Source organism: Cimex lectularius, unplaced genomic scaffold (assembly GCF_000648675.2).
Source record: "Cimex lectularius strain Harlan isolate CLEC.00 unplaced genomic scaffold, Clec_2.1 scaffold199, whole genome shotgun sequence".
NCBI lineage: Eukaryota > Metazoa > Arthropoda > Insecta > Hemiptera > Cimicidae > Cimex > Cimex lectularius.
This window is the reverse complement of record NW_019392740.1, coordinates 411,264-436,373: the sequence shown is the minus strand read 5'-3', so window position 1 is coordinate 436,373 and position 25,110 is coordinate 411,264. Positions and strand designations below refer to the sequence as shown.

Here is a 25,110-nt window from a genome sequence, read left to right as displayed (position 1 = left end):
AATGTTCTATAATGTTCATGAACTTTGTTTTGCACAAATTTCATTATTGTAGGTGATTTTGAGCGTATATTTTTCTTTTTACAAAATTATAAATTTAGTGTTAAAAATATAATTGTGTTAGCTTTGTTGAGTATTTTTAACAGTAAATTTATCGGGAAAATAATTTAACGCTTTTGTATTAGATGAGTTTTTCATTTATTTGTAGAACCAACCTCTAGAATGTGAGAGGTGGTTTTTCTAAAACTGGAGAATCGCCTAATTGTCAAAGAAAGTTGAACTAGTGAAATTAAGACTCCGGAGAAATGAGCTAAAGATTAGGCCCTGGGAGACACTATATTTATAATAGTGTTCTAGTTACACCCTAAAAACATTTTTTATTTTTAAAAAAATGAAAGAAGAAGAATAAGAGGAAATAAAATACAGATGTGAACAAGAGTGTCTGGTTTAATTATATAGAGCGCTTTTGACCCGTCTATGCCTGCGTGACCACCCACGTCTCCGTCCCCTGCAGTATATTACAGCTACTTTGACTCACTAACAAAAACATTCTTGCATGTTCATTACTCTATGTATGTGAAGATCAGATATGTTAACTCAGCGCGGGAGTCCTTAGAACGGTGGAATTTAATCTGCATAATCTATCGGGGATGTTAGACCGAAGGAAGGACAATCGTGCTTGCATAGCCACTGCCTTATAAATTCTTAATATTATTGTTTGCAGGCAATGTATTCTTATACCTTGATAAATTATATAAGACAAAAGTGGTCTTATGACGATTGTTTACATCAGGTTTGAACAGGTCTCAAAAAAATAGGCCTAAGGTATTTATTACCCGGTAGTATGCAGTCTTGCGTGCTTTTTGTTGACTTGATGCTTATTTATCAACATATCACATATGTCAATGACCTTGAAATAGATAGAATTGTTTCGTAAAATTATTACTGTAACCTTATCAATCATACCCTTTGATATTACGGGTATTCACGATGTTTGTAATATGTTAACTGGTGTTAACTCGAATAGAGAAATGTCCAGTAAGATCGTGCACGCCCCTTCTTTTCTTAACATGTTAAACGTTAATTTTTCCGCAATGCTGTGCGTGGCGAATGGTAGAACCAAAAATAAAGCTATAACAGACCTGGAAGGCTTGTTGTTGTTTGTTTTGGTTTTCTTTTGTGTTAAATTTTAAGATGCCAGAAGTTAATAAAAAGGAAAAATTAATCATCACTTTCATTCAAAATGCTAACTATGCACTTGAAAAGTACTAACTAATGACACGCTTCAATTCGTGTCGGCATACCTAACTTGTATCCTAACGTCTAACAGCCTACAATTTATAGGATATGGGATGTGTCTATTATGAATTAGAGTATAAGGACAGGTCAGAATTTAGCAAAACAAATGTGTTAATCTGATTTAATTAATGCGTATTTGAGAATAAAAATACGTGTAAACAAAAAACAGCTGTTAAATTCGTGGCTGCCATGTTGGTTACCTACGCCCTAACGGATAGCAATGTGACTACATTTTCGACCTAACACCTAACATTGGCTCTGGCCTGTTTGATGGAGCAATGTTAACTAGCCGATTCGTACAAGTCTACGTTATCATTTTTAACCCAGTTAAGTCTGTTAGGTCCTGTTATATCGAGAAAAATGAAAACGTAGACTTGTACGAATCGGCTAGTTAACATTTTTCTCGATATAACAGGACCTAACAGACTTAACTGGGTTAACAGAAAGATCGTGAATACGTCTACTGTTTACTTGGCGATCTGTTGACTGTTAGATAACTGTAACCGGTTTGTTTTTGTATTTTTTGTCCGGCACGCTTAAGTAGAAAACTGTATTTTACCGATCACTGCTGTATAGACTAATATAAACTGATCTTACAACTTATAATCCGGTTAGTAGCCAAGCGGGGATTAACGGGGTAGCCACAGTATTTTTGTTACAACAATGCATTTAAAAAAAAAAAAAGAATTCAAACTTTAGAAGTGCTTAATATACGTTTTTCAGAGCTACGACACTATCGTTTTTGTTCATTCTACGACAATAACTACTTTCCCGACTTTAGTCTAATTTATTTTAATATATCAACTCCCTCGCTCAAGAGGAATCTATGTATAAAGCTTTTTTGGTGTGAGTTGGGATTGGCAAAAATCCGAATTAAATCAGAACATCGATTCTCCTGAAAAATTTCTCATATTTTTTCCAAATCTGTTTAGTATTTTGAAGTAATTCATTTTTTCGTTTTGTAGAGCAATAATAGGCGAATAATTGTACTGTGCACTGTTTAAAAAATTACCCAGCAGTAGAGAAATAAAATGTTTTATTTATATAACAGGTGTACAATTTTGGCTCAAGTGTCGATTGTTGCTAAAAAATTAACGAATCAACAATTTCATAGACCCATTAGATTTTTTTCGTCTTTTTTTCTTTTTTTCAATTAATCTTTATGTAAGGTATTGGTTGAGATAAAGAAGTCAGTGCCACGAACGGGATTCGAACCCACGACCTTCGGCTAAATACACCGTTGCTCTACCCCTTGAGCTATCGTGATTTCGATCCACTCGGACACCAACTTCACACCTTGCCATTTTTCAATATTTATATAATAAATAATGAAATATTTTTATAAATCATTAGGTACGAATTCGCAGTTTATTGAGGGAAAAAAGATTGGTTGCAAAAGACCAAATTAATTTTCACCAAATGCTTTCGAAAAATGGCCAATTTTAAACTTGTATTTGAACAACAAAACGACTATTGTACAAGCGTTTTGGGTTTAAGGTTATGGAGCACATGCAACCAGCATAATACATTTTTGTCAGTGAAAACAGATATCTCGCTAAAACCCATATGACTAAAAGTCCAACTATTTTTTTTTTTTTTTGTTCTGACTTGCAATTTCTTACAGGCAAGTTTGTGGTCACAGAGAATGTATTTAAAACTAAAATTACAGCTGGTTACAGAAACTATGTACAAAGGATCCCGTCGCCTCCGGTTGGACTGCTATGGTCATGGTCAGAACAAAAAAATAGTTGAACCTCTAGTCATATGGATTTTTCTTATTTTAGCGGGATATCTGTTTTCACCGTCAAAAATGTATTATGCCGGCCATATTCTCCATAACCTCAAATCCAAAACGCTTGTACAAAAGTTTTCCATGTTAATAGTTTTCTTTACCCTTGGGAAAGCCCTGATGATGCACTATAAAGTGCCGAAAGCTCGGTGAACCCAGCATTTAGTCTTTTTTTCACCTCTCTAATCAACGAACATCATATCTTCATTCAACAAAATGGCTTGAAAATTATTGAACTACGGTTAAATTTTAAAGTTTCTCCTTTATTAAGAAAGTATAGACTTTCATGGAAGATATATGCGTATCAAAATGCAATTTCAATGAATAGAATTGAAGTTAAAAAAAAATTAAAAACCTTTTTTATTGGATTTCAAATAGTTTAACGCCTTTGGGTTTAAATTTAGATCAAACGAAAACGTTTTGGGATTTATTCATAGGCCCGGACTTTGTAGATCTATTTAATCGATACACATAGTTTTTTTTTTTTTTTAATTAAAAGCAAGATTCATACATACCTAAAGAATTTTGAAAAAGCTTGAAAATGCATTATTACAAGTTTATACTTTGTTTGGATGAGGAAAGGAAGAAGGAGAGAATATTTAAGTTTATAATATCCTAATCAATTTTGGTTAAATTTTGGAAATAGGCTTTGTTGGGAATATTAAAACTTGAAAATGCGAAAACTACTCGCTGTTATTACTTAAGAATTGTGATGTATGTTTAAAAAAATAACCTAGGTTTACTTTTCGTCTTGAACGATTACGAATTAGTTGAACAAGTTTTGACCTTTTTCCCACTGCAAATCTCTCTCTATTCGTGGGACGCACAGCTGAAACCTATTTAGAAAACAATGGAAAATAAGAAGTTTAATAAAGCGGATCCCGGTTCACGATTTGCTGTGATGCTCTAATTGTCTGAACCGCCAGATGTTGGTGTTCCTTCGAGCGGAGAAACGGTAAAAGCAGGAAGGGAATACGGAAGAGGAGGATGTCCAAAAAAAACGCAGATGTTATTTGTGGATGGAATGTGCTGTTAAAGAGTAACAGGAGAAAAACAACATTAGGATTAACGGGATAATACTTTAAAAGTAAGCTGATTAAAATATTACATTATCAACTTTTGTTGTGAACCATGGATATTATCATTTTTATATTTATAATTTGTGGGTTGTTCTACTCGTGCGGCTTGTTTTAATTAACTTTTGGTTTACATTTACATTATTTTTTTTATGTTTTGGGAATATACACCCATCAGTCATCAGTATCTTATTTAAAAATATTGTGTTGATGGCTGTAAAAGTCCGAAACTTATAACAAATTTAATGATAAAATAAAACAAAAAAATATAAAAATGCCACATGGAAAAGTTTTTAAAAAACACACAACTTATATTATCAATAATATTAACTTATATTATTTAGAAAACATTCTTGAATATATATTTTGATCGTAAGAATCTTTTGTTTTGATCATACACTTTTAAAAATCTCTAAATCTGATTTTAATCATAAACCGACAAATTTTAATTAAGTTAAACAACTTTCACTAGTTACATAACGATAATTATTATTAGTAAATAAGCACACAGGATCGAGAGATCAATTAGTGGTAAAATGAAAATAAATGGTAGGTCTTATCCGTCCAGCCGCTGAAGTTGGGCTCCAGGGGCTATCAACAGTTGGTGTTTTCAACACCAAAGGCATGCATTCCTAGATCCGAAACCATTCACTAATTTTTAAGTACATTATTTTCTATTTACATACCACTCGCTTAATTTAGAATGGTGGAGGGTTCGACATTTCTCCAGCATCCTCTACACATATTAAGGGGTATTCATGATCTTTGTGTTAACTCTGTTAAGTCCTGTTAGATCGAGAAAAATGATGACGTAGACTTGTAAGAATCGGTTAGTTAACATTACTTGATCTAACAGGTCAGGGCCAATGTTAGATGTTAGGTACATTGCTATCCGTTAGGGCGTAGGTAACCAACATGACAGCCATGAATTAACAGCTGTTTTTTGTTTACACGTATTTTTATTCTTAAATAGCATTAATTAAATCAGACCAATACATTTCTTTTGTTAATTTCGTACCTGTCCTTATACTCTACTTCATAATAGATACATCCCCTATCCTATAAAGTTGTAGGCAGTTAGAGGTTAGGTATGTCGGCACGAATTGAAGCGAGTCATTTGTTAGTACTTTTCGAGTGCATAGATAGCAGTTTGAATGAAAGAGGTGATTAATTTTACTTTTTTATTAATTTCTGGCATCTTACAACTTAACACAAAAGACAACCAAAACAAACAACAAAAATCCTTCAAAGACTGTTATAACTTTATTTTTCGTTCTACCAATCGGCACGCGCAACATTGCGGAAAAATTAACGTTTAATATGCTAAAAAAAGAAGGGGGCGTTCACGATCTTACTGGACATTTGTCCATTCGAGTTAACACGAGTTAACATCTTACAAACATCTTGAATACGCCTATAATCTAACCTAATTGAGAGTCGATGGGGCACTCATTATTCCGCCCTCGGCCCTCTCACACTTCACGCTAATAAGTACATTCACTCTAAACAAATGCTAGGGACACAAAACCCAGATACTCGCTGCCGTACTTAAGATATGCTAATATCAAGTGCAAATCCTATGCGCTCTCTATATATAGCCAATGAATTGCATCAATAATTATAACGTTTCATTAATAACATCGTCTAATTTATACGATCCCAATAATAATTTGCAAAGATCATTATCGTCAAAATAATTTATTTGCCATGTTATGTGTCTTATAATGGAAAACAATAAACCTGGAATAGTTGTTAGATACGAATATTTTATAAAGACTTTCAGTCTTATTACTTTGAAATCTGAGGTTAACAATTAATTTTTTGCCGAAAAAATTGAATTATTATTTTAATTAAAATAAATTAGCAGTTCTTCGCACTATTCCCAAGCTTTCCCTGATTGTTGACCTTTAAACTTTTACACTGATAATTAATCTGGAGTTTGTACTCTTGGGATTGTAATTTGATCAAGGATACGCTGGTCATTAGGACGGGAGAAATTAGGGCTTTCTTCATCTTCAAATGGGTAATGAATTCAGTTCGTTACAGACAACAGGTCCTGTTCACTTTACGATCGGAATAAAACGAGTAAAATAATGGCCTTTTAGAGAAAGCACACGCCTCTCGAAGGCTCGATTAATCTCTGTATTGAATAGGACGTGGGTTTGTTTCATTCGTCATTGATTCCGGACACGCCGGCGTCTTTAAAAATTAACCAGCGGACAATGGATGGCCGTAGGTCACAGTAAACAAGAAACGACGGCCGGGTGACTTTTTGTCTTTTTGATAATGAACGCTTTCGACTCGGACTAACCAGCTTTTGATTGATACAAGGGCACAGAAGTCGATTTGTGAAAGCAACTTTAATTGTTAAACAAGCCTAGGAAAACGAAACGTACAAAATATTGCTATATTATTCTTCTTTTCCAGGCTTTTATCTTCTTTATAATGACATATACTTTTTGAGCCATTTGGTCTGCCAAACATGTCGAATTTGTGGTTTGTGTGTCAACCCAAAACAGGGAGGATAGGCATACCAGACGACCAAACTACAGGAGCTACTGTTGTCAAAATGATATTTACAACATCACTGATTTTTAATGTGAAAATTAATACTTAAGTATTAATAATTGGTCTCAATTACTTATTTGTAAATTGCTTCTCCTTGTCATGGTGTCCAACGCTGAGAGTCTTCTAGAGGATAAATTGGAAATTTGAATATGATATGGTTGTTTTTTTAAGTAAAATTACGACGCGACTATACCAAATGAGAAAAAACCAAGCACATTTTACATTATATATATCTTTTATGTAAGGTTTTGGTTGAAATGAAAAAGTTCGTGCTACGAGTAGGATTCGAACCCACTATAATCGGCTAAATACGCCGCTTTGTCTTCGATCCACTAGGACACCAACTTCCCATCTCAACCGAATTTTCCCTCCTTTTTGCCATTTTCGAAAGGTTGTAGGTTGAAGTGGGGAGTTGGTGTCGAGTGGATCGATGTCACGATAGCTTAAGGGTAGAGCAGCGGCGTATCTAGCCGAAGGTCGTGGGTTCGAATCCCGCTCGTGACACTAACTTTTTCATTTCAACCAAAACCTCACATAAAAAGATTAATTAATTGAAAGAAGTAATTTGGCCAACAGACCACTAAATATAAAGAATTATATATACCCCGACACTCCTATCCACCAGCTTTTTTGTGTGTTAGACTAGAGTTTGATATAAGTATGTGTTATGATTTTCGACAATTGATTGGGTGACACTTCGTTGATATGATTCTGTCTTAGTACTTTGTAAGCATTTTTTCTGTACAAGTGAGGAAACGCTTCGATGAAACGTTCAACATTTTTGGATTACACTTTTAGCCGTTTTTCTGGTTAGGTCTTTGCCGTAATATTTTCTCTTCACGGTAATGTAAAGTCTTTTCACTACCCTTAAAATGGTTAATCGTCCTTATGAAACACATCGGTTTTCTTTTTAACATCCTCCTATTGAGACGGAAAGCACCGTTCAGTTGTTTTCAGATTCATGTCGAGGGTCGAAGTCAACGCACAGATTGTGAAAGCAAGATTTAGTTGCATTCGCGGTATTACCCGACCGTAAAGTCCGGCTGGCCTTGATCTATCTAGACTTGCAACGGGGCGAGTACTTAGAAAATTACAGGCGATAAAGTTCACTGGAGCCAGGGTCGGATTTTCATTTCCTAGTTCTAGCTGTCGTGGAGCCTTAATAACAGCTTCAGTCGACATTTTCCTCCCTTAAACCCGGACACTCGTTGCAAGCCGACTTTCGCAACAGATATGGAACTGGAATGCAACTGGGTACTCCACCCGCGACCTCAGTTTGTCCAAATGGCCAAAGGGGTAATTTGTGTATCGTTCTTATCGATTTTAATTTTATTGTATTGTATTGTTGTTTTCCGATGCCAACGGCTGATAACGGTTTACACCTTTTATGCCGATAATGATATAATTTTTTTATCAAATAACCATCGGGGTAGATAGTTTGCAAAATCGCTTATGAAATTCCTCGACAGTGGAGGAGATTCGATTACCAATTATTCAAAACCGCACTTTATTAAAATCTTTTCCACAGGTGCAGATTTGATCGGTAATTTTCCATTATCACATTTCACATAATCACTTAATTTTCTTAGGGGAATGCAGATTATATTACGATTCTTCGGCATGCTGGGTTTCCTGAAATACTAACTGAAACGTCCAAAAATACCTTGAGTTTTACTGGTGCAAAAGTGGAGGACATGATCTTACATCGTTCACTGAACATCAACGGTACAAGGCATTACCACTTCCACTTAAGTCCGATACTTGAGACTGTATATAGACAGAAGATAAACGTGATCCTATTGCTTAAAGGCAATTCCTACTAAACGGAAATCCTATCCAATCAAACTTTAACATCCAAAACACCTTGAGTTTATTAAACATTGGTGCCAAAAGAGGAGGACACTATCCAATCAAGGTCAAACCCTCTACTGTACTTTAACATTAAGGTGCTACCGACTTTCACTCAATTTGGTATTTAGGACTATACATAGATAGCAAACTGAAGTGATATATCCACAACAAATACAATTTCTGCTATCCCGAATCGTATCCAAGCAACCTCCAACGTCCAAAAAGACCTAGAGTTTATCAGAGACTGGGGACAAAAGAGGAGGACAAGGTCTAACCCTCTACTGTACTTCAACAATAAGGTGCTACCGACTTTCTCTCAATTAGGTATTTAGGACTATACATAGATAGCAAACTGAAGTGATATCTCCACAACAAATACAATCTGTGCTATCCCGAATCTTATCCAAGCAACTTCCAATGTCCAAAAAGACCTGGAGTTTAACAAACACGTGCCGAAAGAAGAGGATAAGATCTAGCCCTCTACTGTACTTCAACAATAAGGTGCTACCGACTTTCACTCAATTAGGTATTTAGGACTATACATAGATAACAAACTGAGGTAATATCCCCACAACACATAATCCCGAATCCTATCCAAGCAACCTTCAACGTCCAAAAAAACGTGGTGTTTATCAAAGACTGGTGCCTAAAGAGGAGGACGGGTCCTACACCTCCAATGTATTTCAACAAGTAGCTATAAACTGCTAACCAAATTATATACCTAAGACAGCTTGCTTGACAGCAGGCTGACTTGATTTCTCATCGCCTCTTAAGAGCCGACTTAACTTTTAGGACCGAAATCTAAATTGACAGCCAAATTTAACCAACTGCACAAGAAATGAATGCAACTATTCTGGGCATAAAGAGTGAAACTGTACATCCAGCGTATTCAATCCTTCTAATAAAAAGTCCTCAGACAGAATTATCTTTACAAACCTCACTATCCACAATACACATTTTGTCAACTGATCCGATTTTGTCCGATCCCGCTGCAAAAAGATGCAAGCTGTTGATCTGCAACAATCCTCAAGAACTCCTCGCCCTACTTTCCCTCATTGAGTGCCAGTGTTGCGATCAGAAAAAAATATACACCTATTTGTACTATGCATTTTGATTTATACTGAATACAAATAAATTATTTATTTTTAAAAAAGTCCACCAGTTGTTTGCATTAAATACCTTTGGACGCTATTTCTATCACGAAGTTCGCCAAACAAAGGTTAAATTCCCAATGAAAAGCAATTCTTCATAATCGCACTCGATTAAAATGTTTGCCATCAGTGAAGATTTGATCAGGGGTTCTATCGATTAAATAAATTCCTAGCGGAGATGGGGTTCACATTTAAGAGTTTACCTATTTTACCTGTTAGAACGGCAAGATTCCACGACCAATTCTTCAAATTCAAACTTACATTCTTGGAGAAGCTAGGTCTATTGGAATTTTCTTTAGAAGATTATCAGATCTGATTAGAATTTTACATTATCGCGTTCACTTAATCATTCCAACAGGTAGAAATAGATTTATATTAAACAGGAAACATAAGAAAGACGAATTTGACGGAATTCTACCTGTAGACCGTAGATTTGGATTCCTGCTCAGAAAAATTCGATTCCTTTTTAAATCCTTCCATGAAAAAAGAAGATTTAATTTTAACTCTTTAGAATAAGAATTAATTTCATCGTCGGCAGATTATGATTTCCGACTTCTAATCATATCAATTATGGCAACCACTTTCGAACAATAGTCAAGAGCTAAGATTCGGCAAAGAATTTTTTGAAATAAATTTGTACCATTATAAGTGCTGCAAGCTGACTGTCAAAACCAACCCGGAAGAGAAGATTGTATTAAGTATTCTTCAGTCTTTTTGAAGGCCTTCTATTGAAAGATAATAGTTCCGATTGGGAATTAATTTAAACCAGACAATCCCAACTTCGAGATTCAGATACGATTGCACGTTTATAAAATCTTCGATAGGTTTCATCTTCTGCTCCGCTTCAAAATATCAATTTTTGCCCACAAGTTGAATTTATATTGCGAATTGTTCATGACCTGTTAAAAGACAGGAACGCTTAAGGGGGAATGTGTGAGGTCTAAAAATTTAGAATTGATTTAATAGCTCGTGAATTGGTTTTTTAATTCCCACACGAATAGTTAGTGCCTAAACGAGATTAATTGTTCAGGCGTGGCACTGGCGATTATTTCAAATAAGGAATTCAAAAAAGCAATGAATTTAGCTAAAGTGCTCTCTGGACGCGAGGCCAACAAAGACTAATTCAGTTATAAATCTCTTGGGGCCGAACCCTCCACGGATTTGGGATTTGAATTTCAAATACAATTTGGACAGTCTCCTGGATTAACAAACGTTCAAATGCCTCTCGAAACCGGTTTTCGCCACGGCCAGGCAGATCGTGCACAATCGGTTTTGTTATTAATTAATTTAAACTTAAAACTGCCAATTACAAAGGACGAGAACGTATGCTATAAGTAATAAATCATAATCGAATCGTGTTCGATTCGCAAAACTAATTTTGCCTTATCGAAAAAGAATCCTGTTCTATAGTCCCAGAAATCTTGCTAATAAAATAAATTTATCGTGAATAGTCCGTTTCTGAGTGCTCAGAGCGTCCGACTTACATTTGTCAAGCCAGCGGTTTTGGGTTCGAATCCCGGCATAGGCCATGATTTTTTAATTGAATTATATGGTAAAATAATTGGAAACTGGTTCTGACCCCTCGCCAGTAACACTTAACTAACCATCCAAGGGTAGTTGGACGTCCTGTATGATAGGAATTATGCTAATTTACTTAGCTTTTTGGACTGTTTACTTCTTGCTCACATGAATATAATTATGGCACATTTAATATCTTCGTTTCTTTGTAGGCCTAGCTAACTACCTCTGATTCTATATTTTACTCCTCGAATTGTAACACATATACCTAACCAATTTGCTTCAATTTGCCGGGAAGCATTCTTCTTAATAATACTGTAATCTTGACTAAATTCCTAGATACAAATTTAAATGCCTAACCATTCAGGGAGTTTACGTAATTCAAATTATTTTTAAAAAATATGTAACATTCAAATCAGCTTAGGCCAGGAGCAGTCCATCCTGCACCACTCTCCTTCTAAATCCTTCGCAGAAGTACCTAGAGTTCTGTCAATTTTTTTCTAAATTTCAAAGGTACGGTAATACAACATTCAGAATTGCAAGAATGCCAAAGAAAATTTGCTGTCTGATTAAAAGATCCGAAGAATGATCCTGAGAGAATAGACGGACCTACTAATGTGATAATGTATCAGTTTAACTAATCTCTCTCTCTCCCTCTCCCTCTCTCTCTCCCTCGCTCTCCCTCCCTCTTTCCCTTCCTTCCTTTTTTCTTTCGCATCTTTCTTTCTTTCTTCTCTATCACTTAATCTATTTACTTGTTGGTGCTTATCCTAGGTTTGTCACAGTTTTTTCTGACATATCATTTTTTTATTTACTATCTTACCCTGTCTTTATTTTCCCCCCTATCGCTCGATGTCTCGCACAGATGTCATTTCCTTTTATATAATACATTACTCTGACGTTCTTCTTCATACCCTTTACCATTCATCTATTTTCTCTCACTTACACTCTCTCTCTCCCTCTCTCTCACTCACTCGCTCTCTTCTGTTCTCCCACTCCTCGTCACTGGAATAAACGAAAAAGTTTTGGGATGAAAGATTACGTTAAATTAGACCAAATTATTTCACTAAAAATTAAACATTATTCATTAATTCTCACCGCACTTTTGTTGTAATATTCCAATAATCCGTCCCGGAGGACCCAATTTTTTGGGCAAGGAATCGACGATAAAAAGGAGCCAGATCCTTTAATTTCAATTCTATTAGTAAATATTATTTGTTATACGGTAGAATAGATCCAACTACTTCAAAAATAATATTGAAATCATCATGGAAAATTACCAGAAGAATCCGGTAATGGAAACGGACGTGACAAACGAGTCTGGTACCGCCTTAAGAGGCCAGGCCAGATGTCAGGTATAATTAATCCGTTTTGACCGTTTAACGTTGTGACCCGGAGGAAAAGCGTGGAAAAGGACAAATTGCGACACGGTCCGCACGACCATTCTCATAAATGGAAAGATCTAAGATTTATCAGCGTTCCATTGGTGCCAACCTTGGCGCTGTGCACTGTGACGATCCACGAAGCGATCTCGACAACAGTCATGATCGAGTTAGCGCAATTTACGTTGCCGAAGCAATTATTCATTTAGCCGGCTTAACATTAATGTTCGATAGGCAATAAATTTTAGCTCGACTAACCCAATCGAAGCGAATAGTCTAATTTGGTACAGATTTAACTTTTACTTTAATTGAAGTTCAAATTGAAGGGGTTTGCGAAAGCGAAAAAACCTACAAATCACATTTTGATGAGCTAATTCTTTGAACGCCTCGCAATGTCCACCTTTTACGGGCCGATACAATAAGTTACTTTAAACTCGGTTTAGTACTGAACCGAGTTCAATTTAAAAAATTCCGTTTTGCATTTTAAATCATCTCTGACCAAGTTAAGACTAAATTTTGCGATTTTTAAGTATCAAATTTGTTTGAGTGGTTCAGCTAGAATCATAGCATGGAATCATCATCACAACTCGAGCTTATGTGGTCAGGGTGTTTAACATTTCCCAGGACAACTGTACGAAGGGTCTTCGCGCTACCAAGATACGGAGGTTACTCATGAAGGCAGGTCACATCTCAGAAAGATTTTCGTTGTTTCGAATGTACTCCGTAATCAGCATTCTACCAATGTTGAGATCAAGCAACGACTTTAACAAGTTAGAAATGCTAATGCCAGTTTACGCACTTAAAGCGAAGACTTTCAGAAGCCGGATAACGCGCGAAAAGACCTGCCACTGGTCCAGAACTTCTGACAAGGCGTAGAACAGCTCTGTTAAGTTTCGCAAGAAATCACGTAGCAAGGATTGGACTACATTCTTGTTTTCGGATGGGTCAAGGTTTTGTTTTAAGATCTGACGACCGAGAGAGGGTTTGGAGTAAAACATATCCGTGCAACAGTTTTACCTCGGAGAAGCTATGGAGGTGGTGGTGCTATGGTTTGGGCAGGCATTTCTATGGAAGTTCGTACAAACTTGATCTTCATAGATGGATCCTTCACGGCTGCCCAATATATTGAAGTTGTTGCCACTAATTGGCGACGGTTTTATTTTTATGCGTGACAATTGGAAGGCTCCACACTGCTAGGATCGTTGGTGACTACGCGGAACGGACATCAATTCAATGTTTGGACGGGATACTTAAAGCATTAGATTATATTCTCAATAGTGAACACGAAATAGCCAATGTTGCAAATCTCTCAGCTTCTAGAAGTGCATTGCAATCCATACAAAATTTCCGCTTCTCGAAAATCTCAAATCATCTCCTGATTCACATAATTGAACGTCTAAGCCAATTGGAAAAATGAAGAACTTTTTAGGTTTACTTTATCTGGGTTAAAAGGTACTCCGGAATTCGGCATAATGGAACTGTTGATAGATTGGCAAAAGAGGCACTACACCGAGAAACCATCGAAAATACCCGACGCCAAGAGATATTTTCAGTCGGAAATCCTTTTTGAACGGTATCTACACTGGATCAACCCGGCAGCAAAATTCTACCATTCTATCAACCCCCGTTTAAACAAAAATCCATGGTATAAAGGCGGTAATTTACCAAAAGAGACTGCCCTACTATTTTTCGGATCCGAACTAATCTCGACATATGTGGTATAATCCTAAAAAATCGCCCAATGACAGACTGACCTCTGCGAAACTTGTAATGTGGTTGATGACCTGGAACGCGTCATAATGATCGGTTCCAGTTTTGCAAATGAACGAGGGAATTTATTTAATGCATTATATCAAATGCAGTCGATTGAAAAACCGTTTAATTATAAAATGTTATTATACTCACAAAATATTGAAATTTATAAAGCAATCTTAAGTTTCATTTATAAATGTAATATATTAATTTAACCGGAAAGACGTATATATTACATTCTCACAGTATAATAGTTTATTATGTTAAGCGTCTTTTGTATGTCTCCACTGACATCCTTATCTACCTGCATAGACGACCTGGTGTGTTCGGGTTGGGGTCAGTAAGGATATGGAGGATACGAGGATACGAAAGAGCAGTTGACTAATAGCGAAAGCTAAGGTCAAAAGAAAAAAATGTTTGAACTGGCCAGCATCTATTCCCGACTTAATCCCTATCGAACACATTTGGGACGAGTTGTCAAAGAGGGTAAAAAGTTGCCCAGTGATCCCAGAGAATTTGCAGGAATTAAGAATTCTGAAAATATTCAGCTGAACTACATTGAAAACCTCATAAAATCGATGTAATCAACGCAAAAAGAGCGAAAACTCCGTACTGAATTAAATATTTCCATAGCAACATTCAGTGTATTGTTATTCAGATTTCGTGAGATGCGGTCGGGTATTCAGTGTATTTTTTTTCCTCAATGCCTTTTTCTGTTGCATATTTTTTTATACTCATCAAGTCGCGAGGTTCAGTAGAACGGGCACTTCTCTGAAGTTGGTACAAAGTATGAACGAGGTTCCAGTGAACCCAGTTTAAACCATCATTGGTACAATGGCCCTTAATATAAACAATGGTCTGTGTGCGGATTCTTATCAACGCTCTTTCATAGCACCACTTTTTTAAGCGTTTCGTCATTACGTGGCCCCATCTTTGGTTATCGTTGCTGAAAAATCGCGTATAATTGATAAACCTGATTTATAATTTTGTTTCAGACAAGGCTATGAGAATATATCTCAACACAAAAGAGTTATCAATTTAAGAAGCCCCCCGGCGATATTACAAGTATCCGCGTATTATTCGCTCAGAAAGATTCGTTGTATTTAAATTTTATAAAGTGAATTATGGCCGCCAATTATGTTTCTGGCTTAATCATGTTGAAAGGTATAATACAAAGTAAAAACAAACACGATTTGCCAAGATTAACCGAAGGACGTCCGCCTTCTTCCGTTTTCCTCTTTCCAGCGAGATTTATCGTACGCGAGCATCCTTGTCGTGGCTGTACTTGCTGCGCTCGCAGAAGGTTAGATATGTAACCGCGTTGAACCTAATTAGCTGATTTGCAATGTAAATACCTGCCATATGGCACGTCCTACCCAGGCGAGCGTTTATTACACCTGGGCACGTCTGCGGACCACACACGTTTTACGGCGTGTGAATCTTGACTTAAGGATGCGTTGTAATGGCCGACCGGGGCTTTAAGGACTCCACACTGACGTTTATGATGTGTTTCAGGTGCTGCGGCGAGAAGGAGGATGGGGCAGGAAGGAAAGCAAGAGGACCTGCCATGACAGGAGGAACGGCCAAAACGTCCTCCCAGTACATCATCAACACCTCGCCCCCGGTAAAATAACTTTTATATATATTGTAATAAATTACATTTGCGTGAAAATTGATGGGACAAGGATTTTTATATAGCTAGCTAAGGGCTATTGCCTCCTCATATTTTGTCTGTCTCCCTTTTTTAGCCCATATCTTTAACGTTTAGTCCTTCCGATCATCGATTTAATCATATCGATTAAAATCAATAAAAATACCCGTTCATGCTATTAAAGAATAACCTACAGTACGTTTGGGAGGACTCAATTCGTCTCGATGTACTGCTAAGATGGGCCAGTTTGGCATGGCTGCCGGGTGTTTTTCACCTTGACGTCCTTCTTTCATTCACGCCAATAAAAAAATTGATTACAGTGTCCTAGTTAAACTAATAGTTTTGACAGGCCTGAGCGTTAGTCGATATTCCACCAATGACCTGTCCATACATATTTAACCAATTACGCTACTACATACATTCTCTCACACATGGTTTTTAGTATTACGTCAGTGACTACCCTCATGACACTACAAATATATAAAAAACTAAATAACCTATACTATTTTGGTGTCTCTGTGCCTCGATGTTAACACACCAAAATATGAAAAACCGTTCACGCTAATATATACATTCCCTCAAAGTAAGAATATTTTTTTAGCCAACGTATGAAAGGACTCCCTATATGCGGTATATAAGTATATTATATCATTTTTGCTGAAAGCTTGTTCTACATTAAAACAATCGATAGTTATTTTTTGACATGTTCTACAGTAACAGTCTTTACTAATAGTTTACTGTTAGTCAAACCTCGCAGGTCTGATTGCCTGTCCTATGATCTTATAAATTTCTGTATTTTTATTGTCAAAATGGTAAGCTTACATGCCATAATTTTTGCCCAACTTTGCATAGGCGATCTTGCTTAAATAACTATGAACTTTAAATTTTGAATATATGGTCTCTTCATGAAGTAGACATTTAGGTTTCAACAACTTTTCGGCGATTTATATCCTTATGAAGAAACCTCAAAATTTAATGTGATTACTGTAGGTCGATATAAACTCCAACTTTAATCAGTACCTCATAAATGAATGTCTTGTCTATATGGGGAATATTGGGCTTTCTTTTATTGAAACCTTTGGTTCTTTGGTTGGCCCTTGTAAGGACTTGGGAGTCGACGTTGGCGATGCAGGAACCAGTCTCGTATCTTTCAGATCTTCAGAAGTGCGAGTCGGCCGGAATGCAATAAGACATGGTGCCCTATTGTAAGACATGAAACAATAAAGGACTAAAACCAATCACAAGGTCGTCCCGGAGACAATATCCACGACAATTAACCAGCTACCGATATCCTTGGCAGTGGAACAAAGGAGGACTTACCCTGGAACCGAGAATATTCCACTTTCCGCTTCTTCCCAAATATATTCCAATATTATTCTGAAAATCTTTTTTTAAAAATATGATCAATTCAACTCGCTAACTTTTCAATATTCCTCCAGAAAGGCTTGGGGCCATCAAGTTCTTTTTTGCCTGTATCATACTTTGATTTTGCTTTTGGCACATTGTAACTAAAATAGGAGGTCCCAAGCTAGGTAATTTTGGAATATAGATATAATGTGAACTGAAATATGTTTTTGGTTAAGTCTTTCCTCTGATACTTTTATATTTCCTACACCAAACTGTGATATATGATTTCTCAGGAACTGTACAAGACCTTTGGATGGTTGGATGTCAATGCGATAAAACATGACTGGAAAATCGCTGGATCAATAGAAACACATCAAAATTTTTAAAAGTTAAGAAAGACATAGGTACATAACCTGTCTACTGAGTCTAGCAGGGAATAGGTCACTCCAGGTTGTGTATATGTCACACCAGGATCACACATGGACCTAAGTGGGGTGGTGCCGCGCTCATTGCGTAGGTAAAATGTCACTATAGAGCATATAATAATAAATTTTAAAGATTTGAGTAGCTAAAGAAAGATTTTCGCACATCAGCGGGATCAAATGGCCGAATATCTCTGGAAATCTCAGGAATGTCTAAAAATTATTTAGTCCTATTTTTAACTGTACTTAGAGCTTTGTGGTTTATATTTGTCTATATGTTACATATTGGAGGGAATGTATTCATTAGCAAGAATGTAGTGGCCAGATCTCTCGATCCCCTAGGATCTAGAAGTGTTCTGGGGCAGTTTTAATAAAGTCTGGAGTGGCAATATAATTTCTTAGCGTGAATGAAAGGACTTCTTCCATAATCACCCATATTGGCGAGAATTTATTTGTCTGTATTTATTTTCTTGAATGAAAATGGAATAGTGAGTGATTTGGAGCAAAGTAAACTAAGACCGGTTTGTGTGAATCTAATTTACTAGCGTGAATGGATTGGCTCTTTCCCTAATCACCCTGTGGACTATCGAGTGCTGTGTGACATTACGAATGATATGTAGTGTGTAAATGTAATTTATTAGCGTGATTGAAAGGGCAACTTCCTCAATCACTCCGAAGAGTATTTATTAGCGAGAATGGAGGAGCCCAGCCCAACCCCTCCATCCTCAAGGAATATCGACTACACTTACAAAAATAAATGAAATATGTGTTGTATATCAGTGTTTTAACATTAATTGAAAATTGAATATCGAGTACTATGAAGCAATATAATTGAAGTCTAGTGTACGTATGTAATTTATTAGCGTGAATTTGGCTCCTTTTCCAATGACCTCGAGGAATATCGCTTGATTTTAAAACTGACGAAGCCCTGAGGAAGAGACATGCTGCCAACAGGGTACAGAAACGAGAGAATCGGTTAGCTTAAAACCCAAAGCCTAATTTGAGGTTAATATAACTTGCCTACTGTGTCATAAAAATTAATTAGGAAGAATAAAATGCGAAAAAGAAAAGACAAGAGGAGGAAAGAAGTAGGGTGACTATATTGATGTTTTTCTTGAACAAAATATATGAAAAAAAAGTGTAAATAATGTAATGGATGAAAAATTGGAAGGGTAAATCACGTTACATCATGGACAGTTTTTATGACCTCATTCAATAAAATACTGTTGAACATTTAATAATTTTTGTTTCAAATTTATTAATATATAAAATTATAGTACTACATAAAACAGTCGTACCCGTACCCAACGCTAAAATAAACTTGCCATGAAGGATATTGTAGGAATACCGTTCGAAAATTAGGAATGCTATAAAATTTATCATTTAGGCAACAACCGTGACCCATTACTGGCAGATTTGCGTTTTAAAATTTCGCTTCTCACGAGGAAGGTTTTGAAATGTGGGTTATCTTATTGGGCGATTAGCAAAATGGGATTTCTCGATTTTTATTTAATCTCTCTTAAGATTCTTCGATGTCCATTCACTCTCATCGTAACCCTCCTAGGGCTCTTTCCCACGCGTCCGTCAGACTCAGACGCGAAATACGACTTAACTGTCAGTGTTACTAATTAAAGCTGTGTCGTGAGTTATATTTGAAAAATGCGTAGCCGATTATTTTCATTATTGCCGTACCAGTCGGTAATAAAGTGTTGTGATTTTACACTTCTCGGAGCGTTTTCTAATTTCCTAAAAGTTGAAAGTAGGTACAGAAGAAAATAAGGTGTATTTATTTAAAAAAAGGTAATTTATATGCTTATCTAGTTTTTATAAATTTAATATTCATTATAAGATTTTAATTGTATAATCTTTTTGCTAATGGTTACGACCATGGTGATGAGACATTTATTCGAATCATACGTACGTAGTAGGGCGGTTCAAATTTTTGCATATTTGACGAATATTACATAAATTTACATATTTGAAGAATATTTGAAATTTGATTTTTTATATTACTTATATTTGAACTGATGTTGTATTGGATCTTCCTGAGGTCAAGAAGATCCAATACATCAGTTTAAACTACGTAGGTCGATCAACGTCAACTAGAATTACTTACATTTATTAATTTTTATCTCAACCAGTACCTTACATAAAGATTAATTAATTGAAAAACGTTATTCGGCCAGTCGGGCCACGAACTCTAATGAACTTAATAAGAAAAACGAAGTATAATTTTCACGAAAGCTCTCCTTTGCCATTTCATTTATCGCCGAGAATTTAATAGGTTACACTACATTTGAAAAATGGCAAAAAGAAGCGAAAATTCGAAAGGGTGGGTTGAGTTGGTGTCCGAGTGGATCGAAGTCAAGGTAGTTCAATTGGTAGAGCAGGTGCGTATTTAGCTGAGGGTCGTGGGTTCGAATCCCGCTCGTGGCATTGACTTTTTTTATCTCAACCAGTATCTTACATAAAGATTAATTAATTGAAGAACGTTATTCGGTCAATCGGACCATGAAATTAATGAATTCATGATACGAATAAAAATGGTATTATTTATTAGCGTGAAAGTAAGGGGTTATTTTACACCGCTCCAAGGAATAGCGAGTACTCTGGGGGAGTAAATGTCAACTGACTTCTATATTTGTATCGGGTGTCATACGTTGATTCATTGGAATGAATGGAATTTATTAGCGTGAAAGGCAGGGGTTTGTTATACCAGGGCCCCATTACTGCGTTATAATGATATAATATATTCCATGACTTCTCACTCGGAGTCATTCTACTTGGTATACACAACAGAGAAAGTGCCTTATAAATTCTGTTTCTCGAGAATAAGTTCCATCCCTCAACATCCTACCCAGCGTATCATTATTTCTCTGGTGGAATTCCTCCAGAGCGAAAGTATTTTTTGTTTCAATTATGAACCTTTTTCTATCAATATAACCCATTGTAACGTCTGCTCAATGAGACAAGTAATTTACAAAGATGATAAACGAATCAACATGAGGGGAAACCGCAACTGGTAGTCGATGACCATCAAAGATTACACCGCTGTGCATTTCAATTGCACAATCGACGTCAGATTTAGCTTTCTGTTATTATTGACAATCTCTGGTCTACATATTTTCACCGCTTGCCATTCTTGATCGTGACTCAGTTCCATTCCGTTCTTACATGAAGGTTGAAACGGACGTCTGGCCTTCACACATGATCCTTAATGATCGAACTGCTTACGGTTTATATGCAAGCAAACTATGAAATTTCACGGTGCATACCAGCGAAAATCAATGTGCTCTTCAAACAATGTTTTCTCGTAAAAACAGCATCGTACTTTCTCTAATAAATAAATTATCTTGCACATTAATTTCCCGATAAAATCCATTTATAATGATCGACTTTGTTTTTTATCTTCAAGTGTAATTTCTCTATCGTCTTCTATCTTTCATCATCCAAAAATTACCAATAGGTAAAGAGATCTTAAGCTTTTAAGCTTAGCAAAAAGCAAGAATATTTTATTGTTGTAAAAATACCAAACCAACAGTAAAAATTCGGAAAATGATTAACCGGTAAGGGCCAATTCTCACTTGGGTCGTTTTCGTAACAGAAGACCGCAAAGGCCCTCATAGCAGAAAAATAATGAACAACGCTTTGCGTAACCAAGGCTTGACATAATTTCTTCCCTTTCGAAACATATTTTACGAATCCCTCTCCTTCCATCAGACCCTAGCCGACCGAAATATCCAGATTTTTAGACTTACCATTTGTATTTTTTTTTCACAACCAACTGAATTTTGGGTGGAAAAGTCACGGTCAATTTCCGACAGTTGTTCTTGCCTATAAATTCTATATGCAGATGTGTCGTAGAAAGTTGGCCCGAGGGTACCAATTTCATCCAAAAGGGGTGATTGATAAATAATCTAGTTAATTATGGGCTTCAAAGGCATTCTTACAGCTGTTGTCTTAGACTTATAATGGTCCCACTGCATTCTTTACGTCGATAATACGGTGATATTGAATATTCGATGTGAACGGTCTTCAATTTATTTCATAAAGACATTCCACGTCAACTGCGAAAAAGGTGAAGAAAAATTATGAAACTGTTTAATGTAGAGCTTAAACCTTTCCTTTGTAAACAGAAATCTATTTCAGGTTTATTCATTATTTTGCTGATTATTTACTATTATTTTAATTTTTATTAGTTATAACAGTTATGGCATCCCTTAGTCTTTAAATTTCACAAGAACTTCATACTCTTTATTCAGGTTGAAATTTATAGCACTACCCACATTTTTTTTCTATAATAATCAAATATAAAAAGTGAAAAATGTTATTCTAATTATTTCTAAATTCCTACTTGGCCGATGGTTTAATTACGAATCAGAACATTCTCCTCCCCCATCCAGTAAGCGGAAGTGGGTGTTCGGAAAGGAAGCGCCCTTAGTTCCATTCTCTACTCAGTGTACACTTCAGACATTCCTATCGATCTCGACACTGCCGCATGCAGACGATACCGCCATTGTTCAAGCAGACTCCTTTGATTTGGAAAAAGGTTCATGAATTGTCGAAATCATATTCAAAATTACAACTCCCAGAAAATAACCTTCAACCTCCGCGGCATTACCTCTCTTCCAGTATAGTAAAACGGACCTACTCTATTTATGGCCTTTAAACCATTGGCAAACTCTTTACCACGTATCCACCCTTTCTATCCACGATTACCTTCAAGTTCCATGTATACTCAAAACAGAAATAACAGATAAGAAGTGTCGGAACAACAGCTGGTGTTGAAGAAAGCGTCTTGGGCCCAATTTTTTTCAGTATACACTACAGACATTCCTTTCAATAGATAACGCACTCCTCCATTTTCAATACCGCCATCTTTCCAGCAAGTCCGGGCCAGTAGTGGCCAAATGAAACCTAGTGCCATATCCTCTGTTTGGAAGAAAAGTTCAAGAAATGGAGGATCAGATTCAACGAAACCTTATCTCAGCAGATAACCTTCACCCTCCGTTGTTTCACCCCTCCTTAAATCTACTACAATTCTGTTTCTTATTCCAGTTACCAATGCCATCCACTATTTGGGACTTTGTGTCGACAAAAGTCTTACTTGGAGCTCCTACCCTTTGACTTTGAATTTCACTAAAAAAGAAACGCCTCATCACTGCAGACATTCGTATCAATCCTAATCACATATAAGTTGATGCTTCCATTTTTTCTGCAAATTCAGGCTCATTGACATTCTGAAAGCTCCAGTACTATCGTTTAAACCGACTATCTCTTCCTGTTTGAAAGAATGGTAGAAAATAGAGTAACAGCTTCAACAAAATCAAATCCAAGAAATAACCTTCACTCTAAGCATCTTTCTTCCAATTTGGTAAAACAACGTTCCTTTCTCATCTCAGCAATGTCCATTATTTCGGACATACGTTGATACTATAACCGATGCTTACGGAATGAAACTGGGAGGTTAAAGAAGCGGTTCAACGTCTTAAGAACCTAAAATCCTGCGAACCATTGCCGAAGCTCCATAACTCGTATCCATAACCTAAAAAACATAAATATTCCATTTGTGCCATCTATACATATGACTCTATAAACTATATGACCTGCACTTTTATCCCCCGCTCTAGAGCAATACTTTTCATCCCGAACCCTTCCAGACAATGCTCCAAGACCTTACCGCCTAAAAAAACCAATGGCATCGCAAGTGAATAGAAATAAATGATGAATGGTGGAGTGAGTGCGGTGTTCAATCCTTTTTTAAAAGATAGTTCCTACTCACAGCAAGTTGTTTTGCAACGATCCGGATTTCGGGCTTTTAGCTCATCATCAGGTTGAAGGAGTTCTACAACCTGATGATGAGCTAACAGCCCGAAATCCGGATCGTTGCAAAACAACTTACTGTGGGTAGGAACTATATTTTTAAAAAGGGTCGCAAGTGAATAGTTCTATGATTGAACAGTAACTTATGAATTATTTCTTCAGTCTGACCAATTTTAAAAATTTGATAAAAATGAGGAAGATAAAGATGAAATATTCCAAATTTATCTGTAACTTATGACAAACAAACCGAATTTTTAATAATTTCTTTCTGTATAAATTATATATATTCTGCAATAAAAAGCATATCATTACATTTAAAAAACAAAACTTGTCTTGGCAGAACCATCGATATTCGGTGATAGGTTCTTCTTTTCTCACACTTTCGGCAAGAAAATTTGTCTTATTATTCATTTTGGGTGTTCCACAGATATTAGTTCTCGAATCAAACATTATAATGAATTTACGGATTATAATGAATTTTTTTTATGTTTCCAGGACCGCTGTCGATCGGGAGCCAAGGGGCATGAGAAGGGGTTGTCTTGGGGAGGAGAGGAGTCGCCATCCGTCCGGCAGCCGAAGAACAATTCATTTTCGAAGCAGGTAATTGAAAAGGGTCGCAATTACATAGAAAAATAACAGAATACGACCCGCACCGCAAACTCTACGGTTCTTAAAAGCTGTCTTTCTCGGATCGGGTTCATCGAATATCGGCTGAAATGGCCTTTTTGCCCATTAACCTACCGTTTAATATCCCGCCTCAACGGTCTTCTCTCATAGCTAGAAAGTATTCGTTATTCCATGCCGGATCTGCACTAAATACTTCGACTAAGGACTGATTTTCTATTTTAAAAAAAGGTAAAAAAAAAAGAAAAAAGCCAGGTTTATTTAGACAACTATTGACAGTCCTACAACTCATAAATTTTTAGCTGACTGTAGACCCAGTGTGCCATTAGGTCTGAAATACCATCCCTATCATAAATCATAGAAACGGGACTGCCTATACAATACTGAAATAAACGTGGCAGATAAGGCTTCAATAAATTATACTGCATGCACTTTAGTACATACTGCGCAAATCAATGTTTGGGTGAGACATTGTTGGGCGGTCAGCTAGATTTTGGAAATATTCCAGCAGTTCAGGATGTTTGATCCGGATTTCATTTCATTCCTACTGTTCAAGTATGAATTTTTTTTCAATTAATTCATCTTTTATGTAAGGTTTTGGTAGAAATGAAAAAGCAAATGCCACGAGCGGGATTCGAACTTATGAGGATGTTTTAGTCAGTATAATCTCTTTTAAGATTTTCTAAGGCACTAGCCCTGATGGAATGTATTTCAACTTTAAAAAACGAGGTGTTCTTCCCTAACGAATTTGAATGCTTTAAGATGAATGTTATATAGACCTTTCTATATAAGGTCTTGGTTGAGTTGAAAAAGTCACAAACGAAATTCGAACCCACGACCTTCTGCTCAATAATCCGCTG

The 25,110-nt window shown here is 36.3% G+C and overlaps 1 protein-coding gene across 2 annotated transcripts in view; it reads left to right on the top strand.

Annotated features, from left to right (window-relative positions):
* Positions 1–25,110, top strand: part of LOC106663408 — a 410,261-nt gene that overhangs the window by 260,803 nt on the left and 124,348 nt on the right. For both annotated transcript variants that reach the window (XM_024227078.1, XM_024227079.1), the window contains 2 exons: positions 15,899–16,007; positions 24,122–24,226. In XM_024227078.1, coding sequence (XP_024082846.1) covers positions 15,899–16,007; positions 24,122–24,226 — 214 coding nt within the window. The remainder of the gene's footprint in view (positions 1–15,898; positions 16,008–24,121; positions 24,227–25,110) is intronic.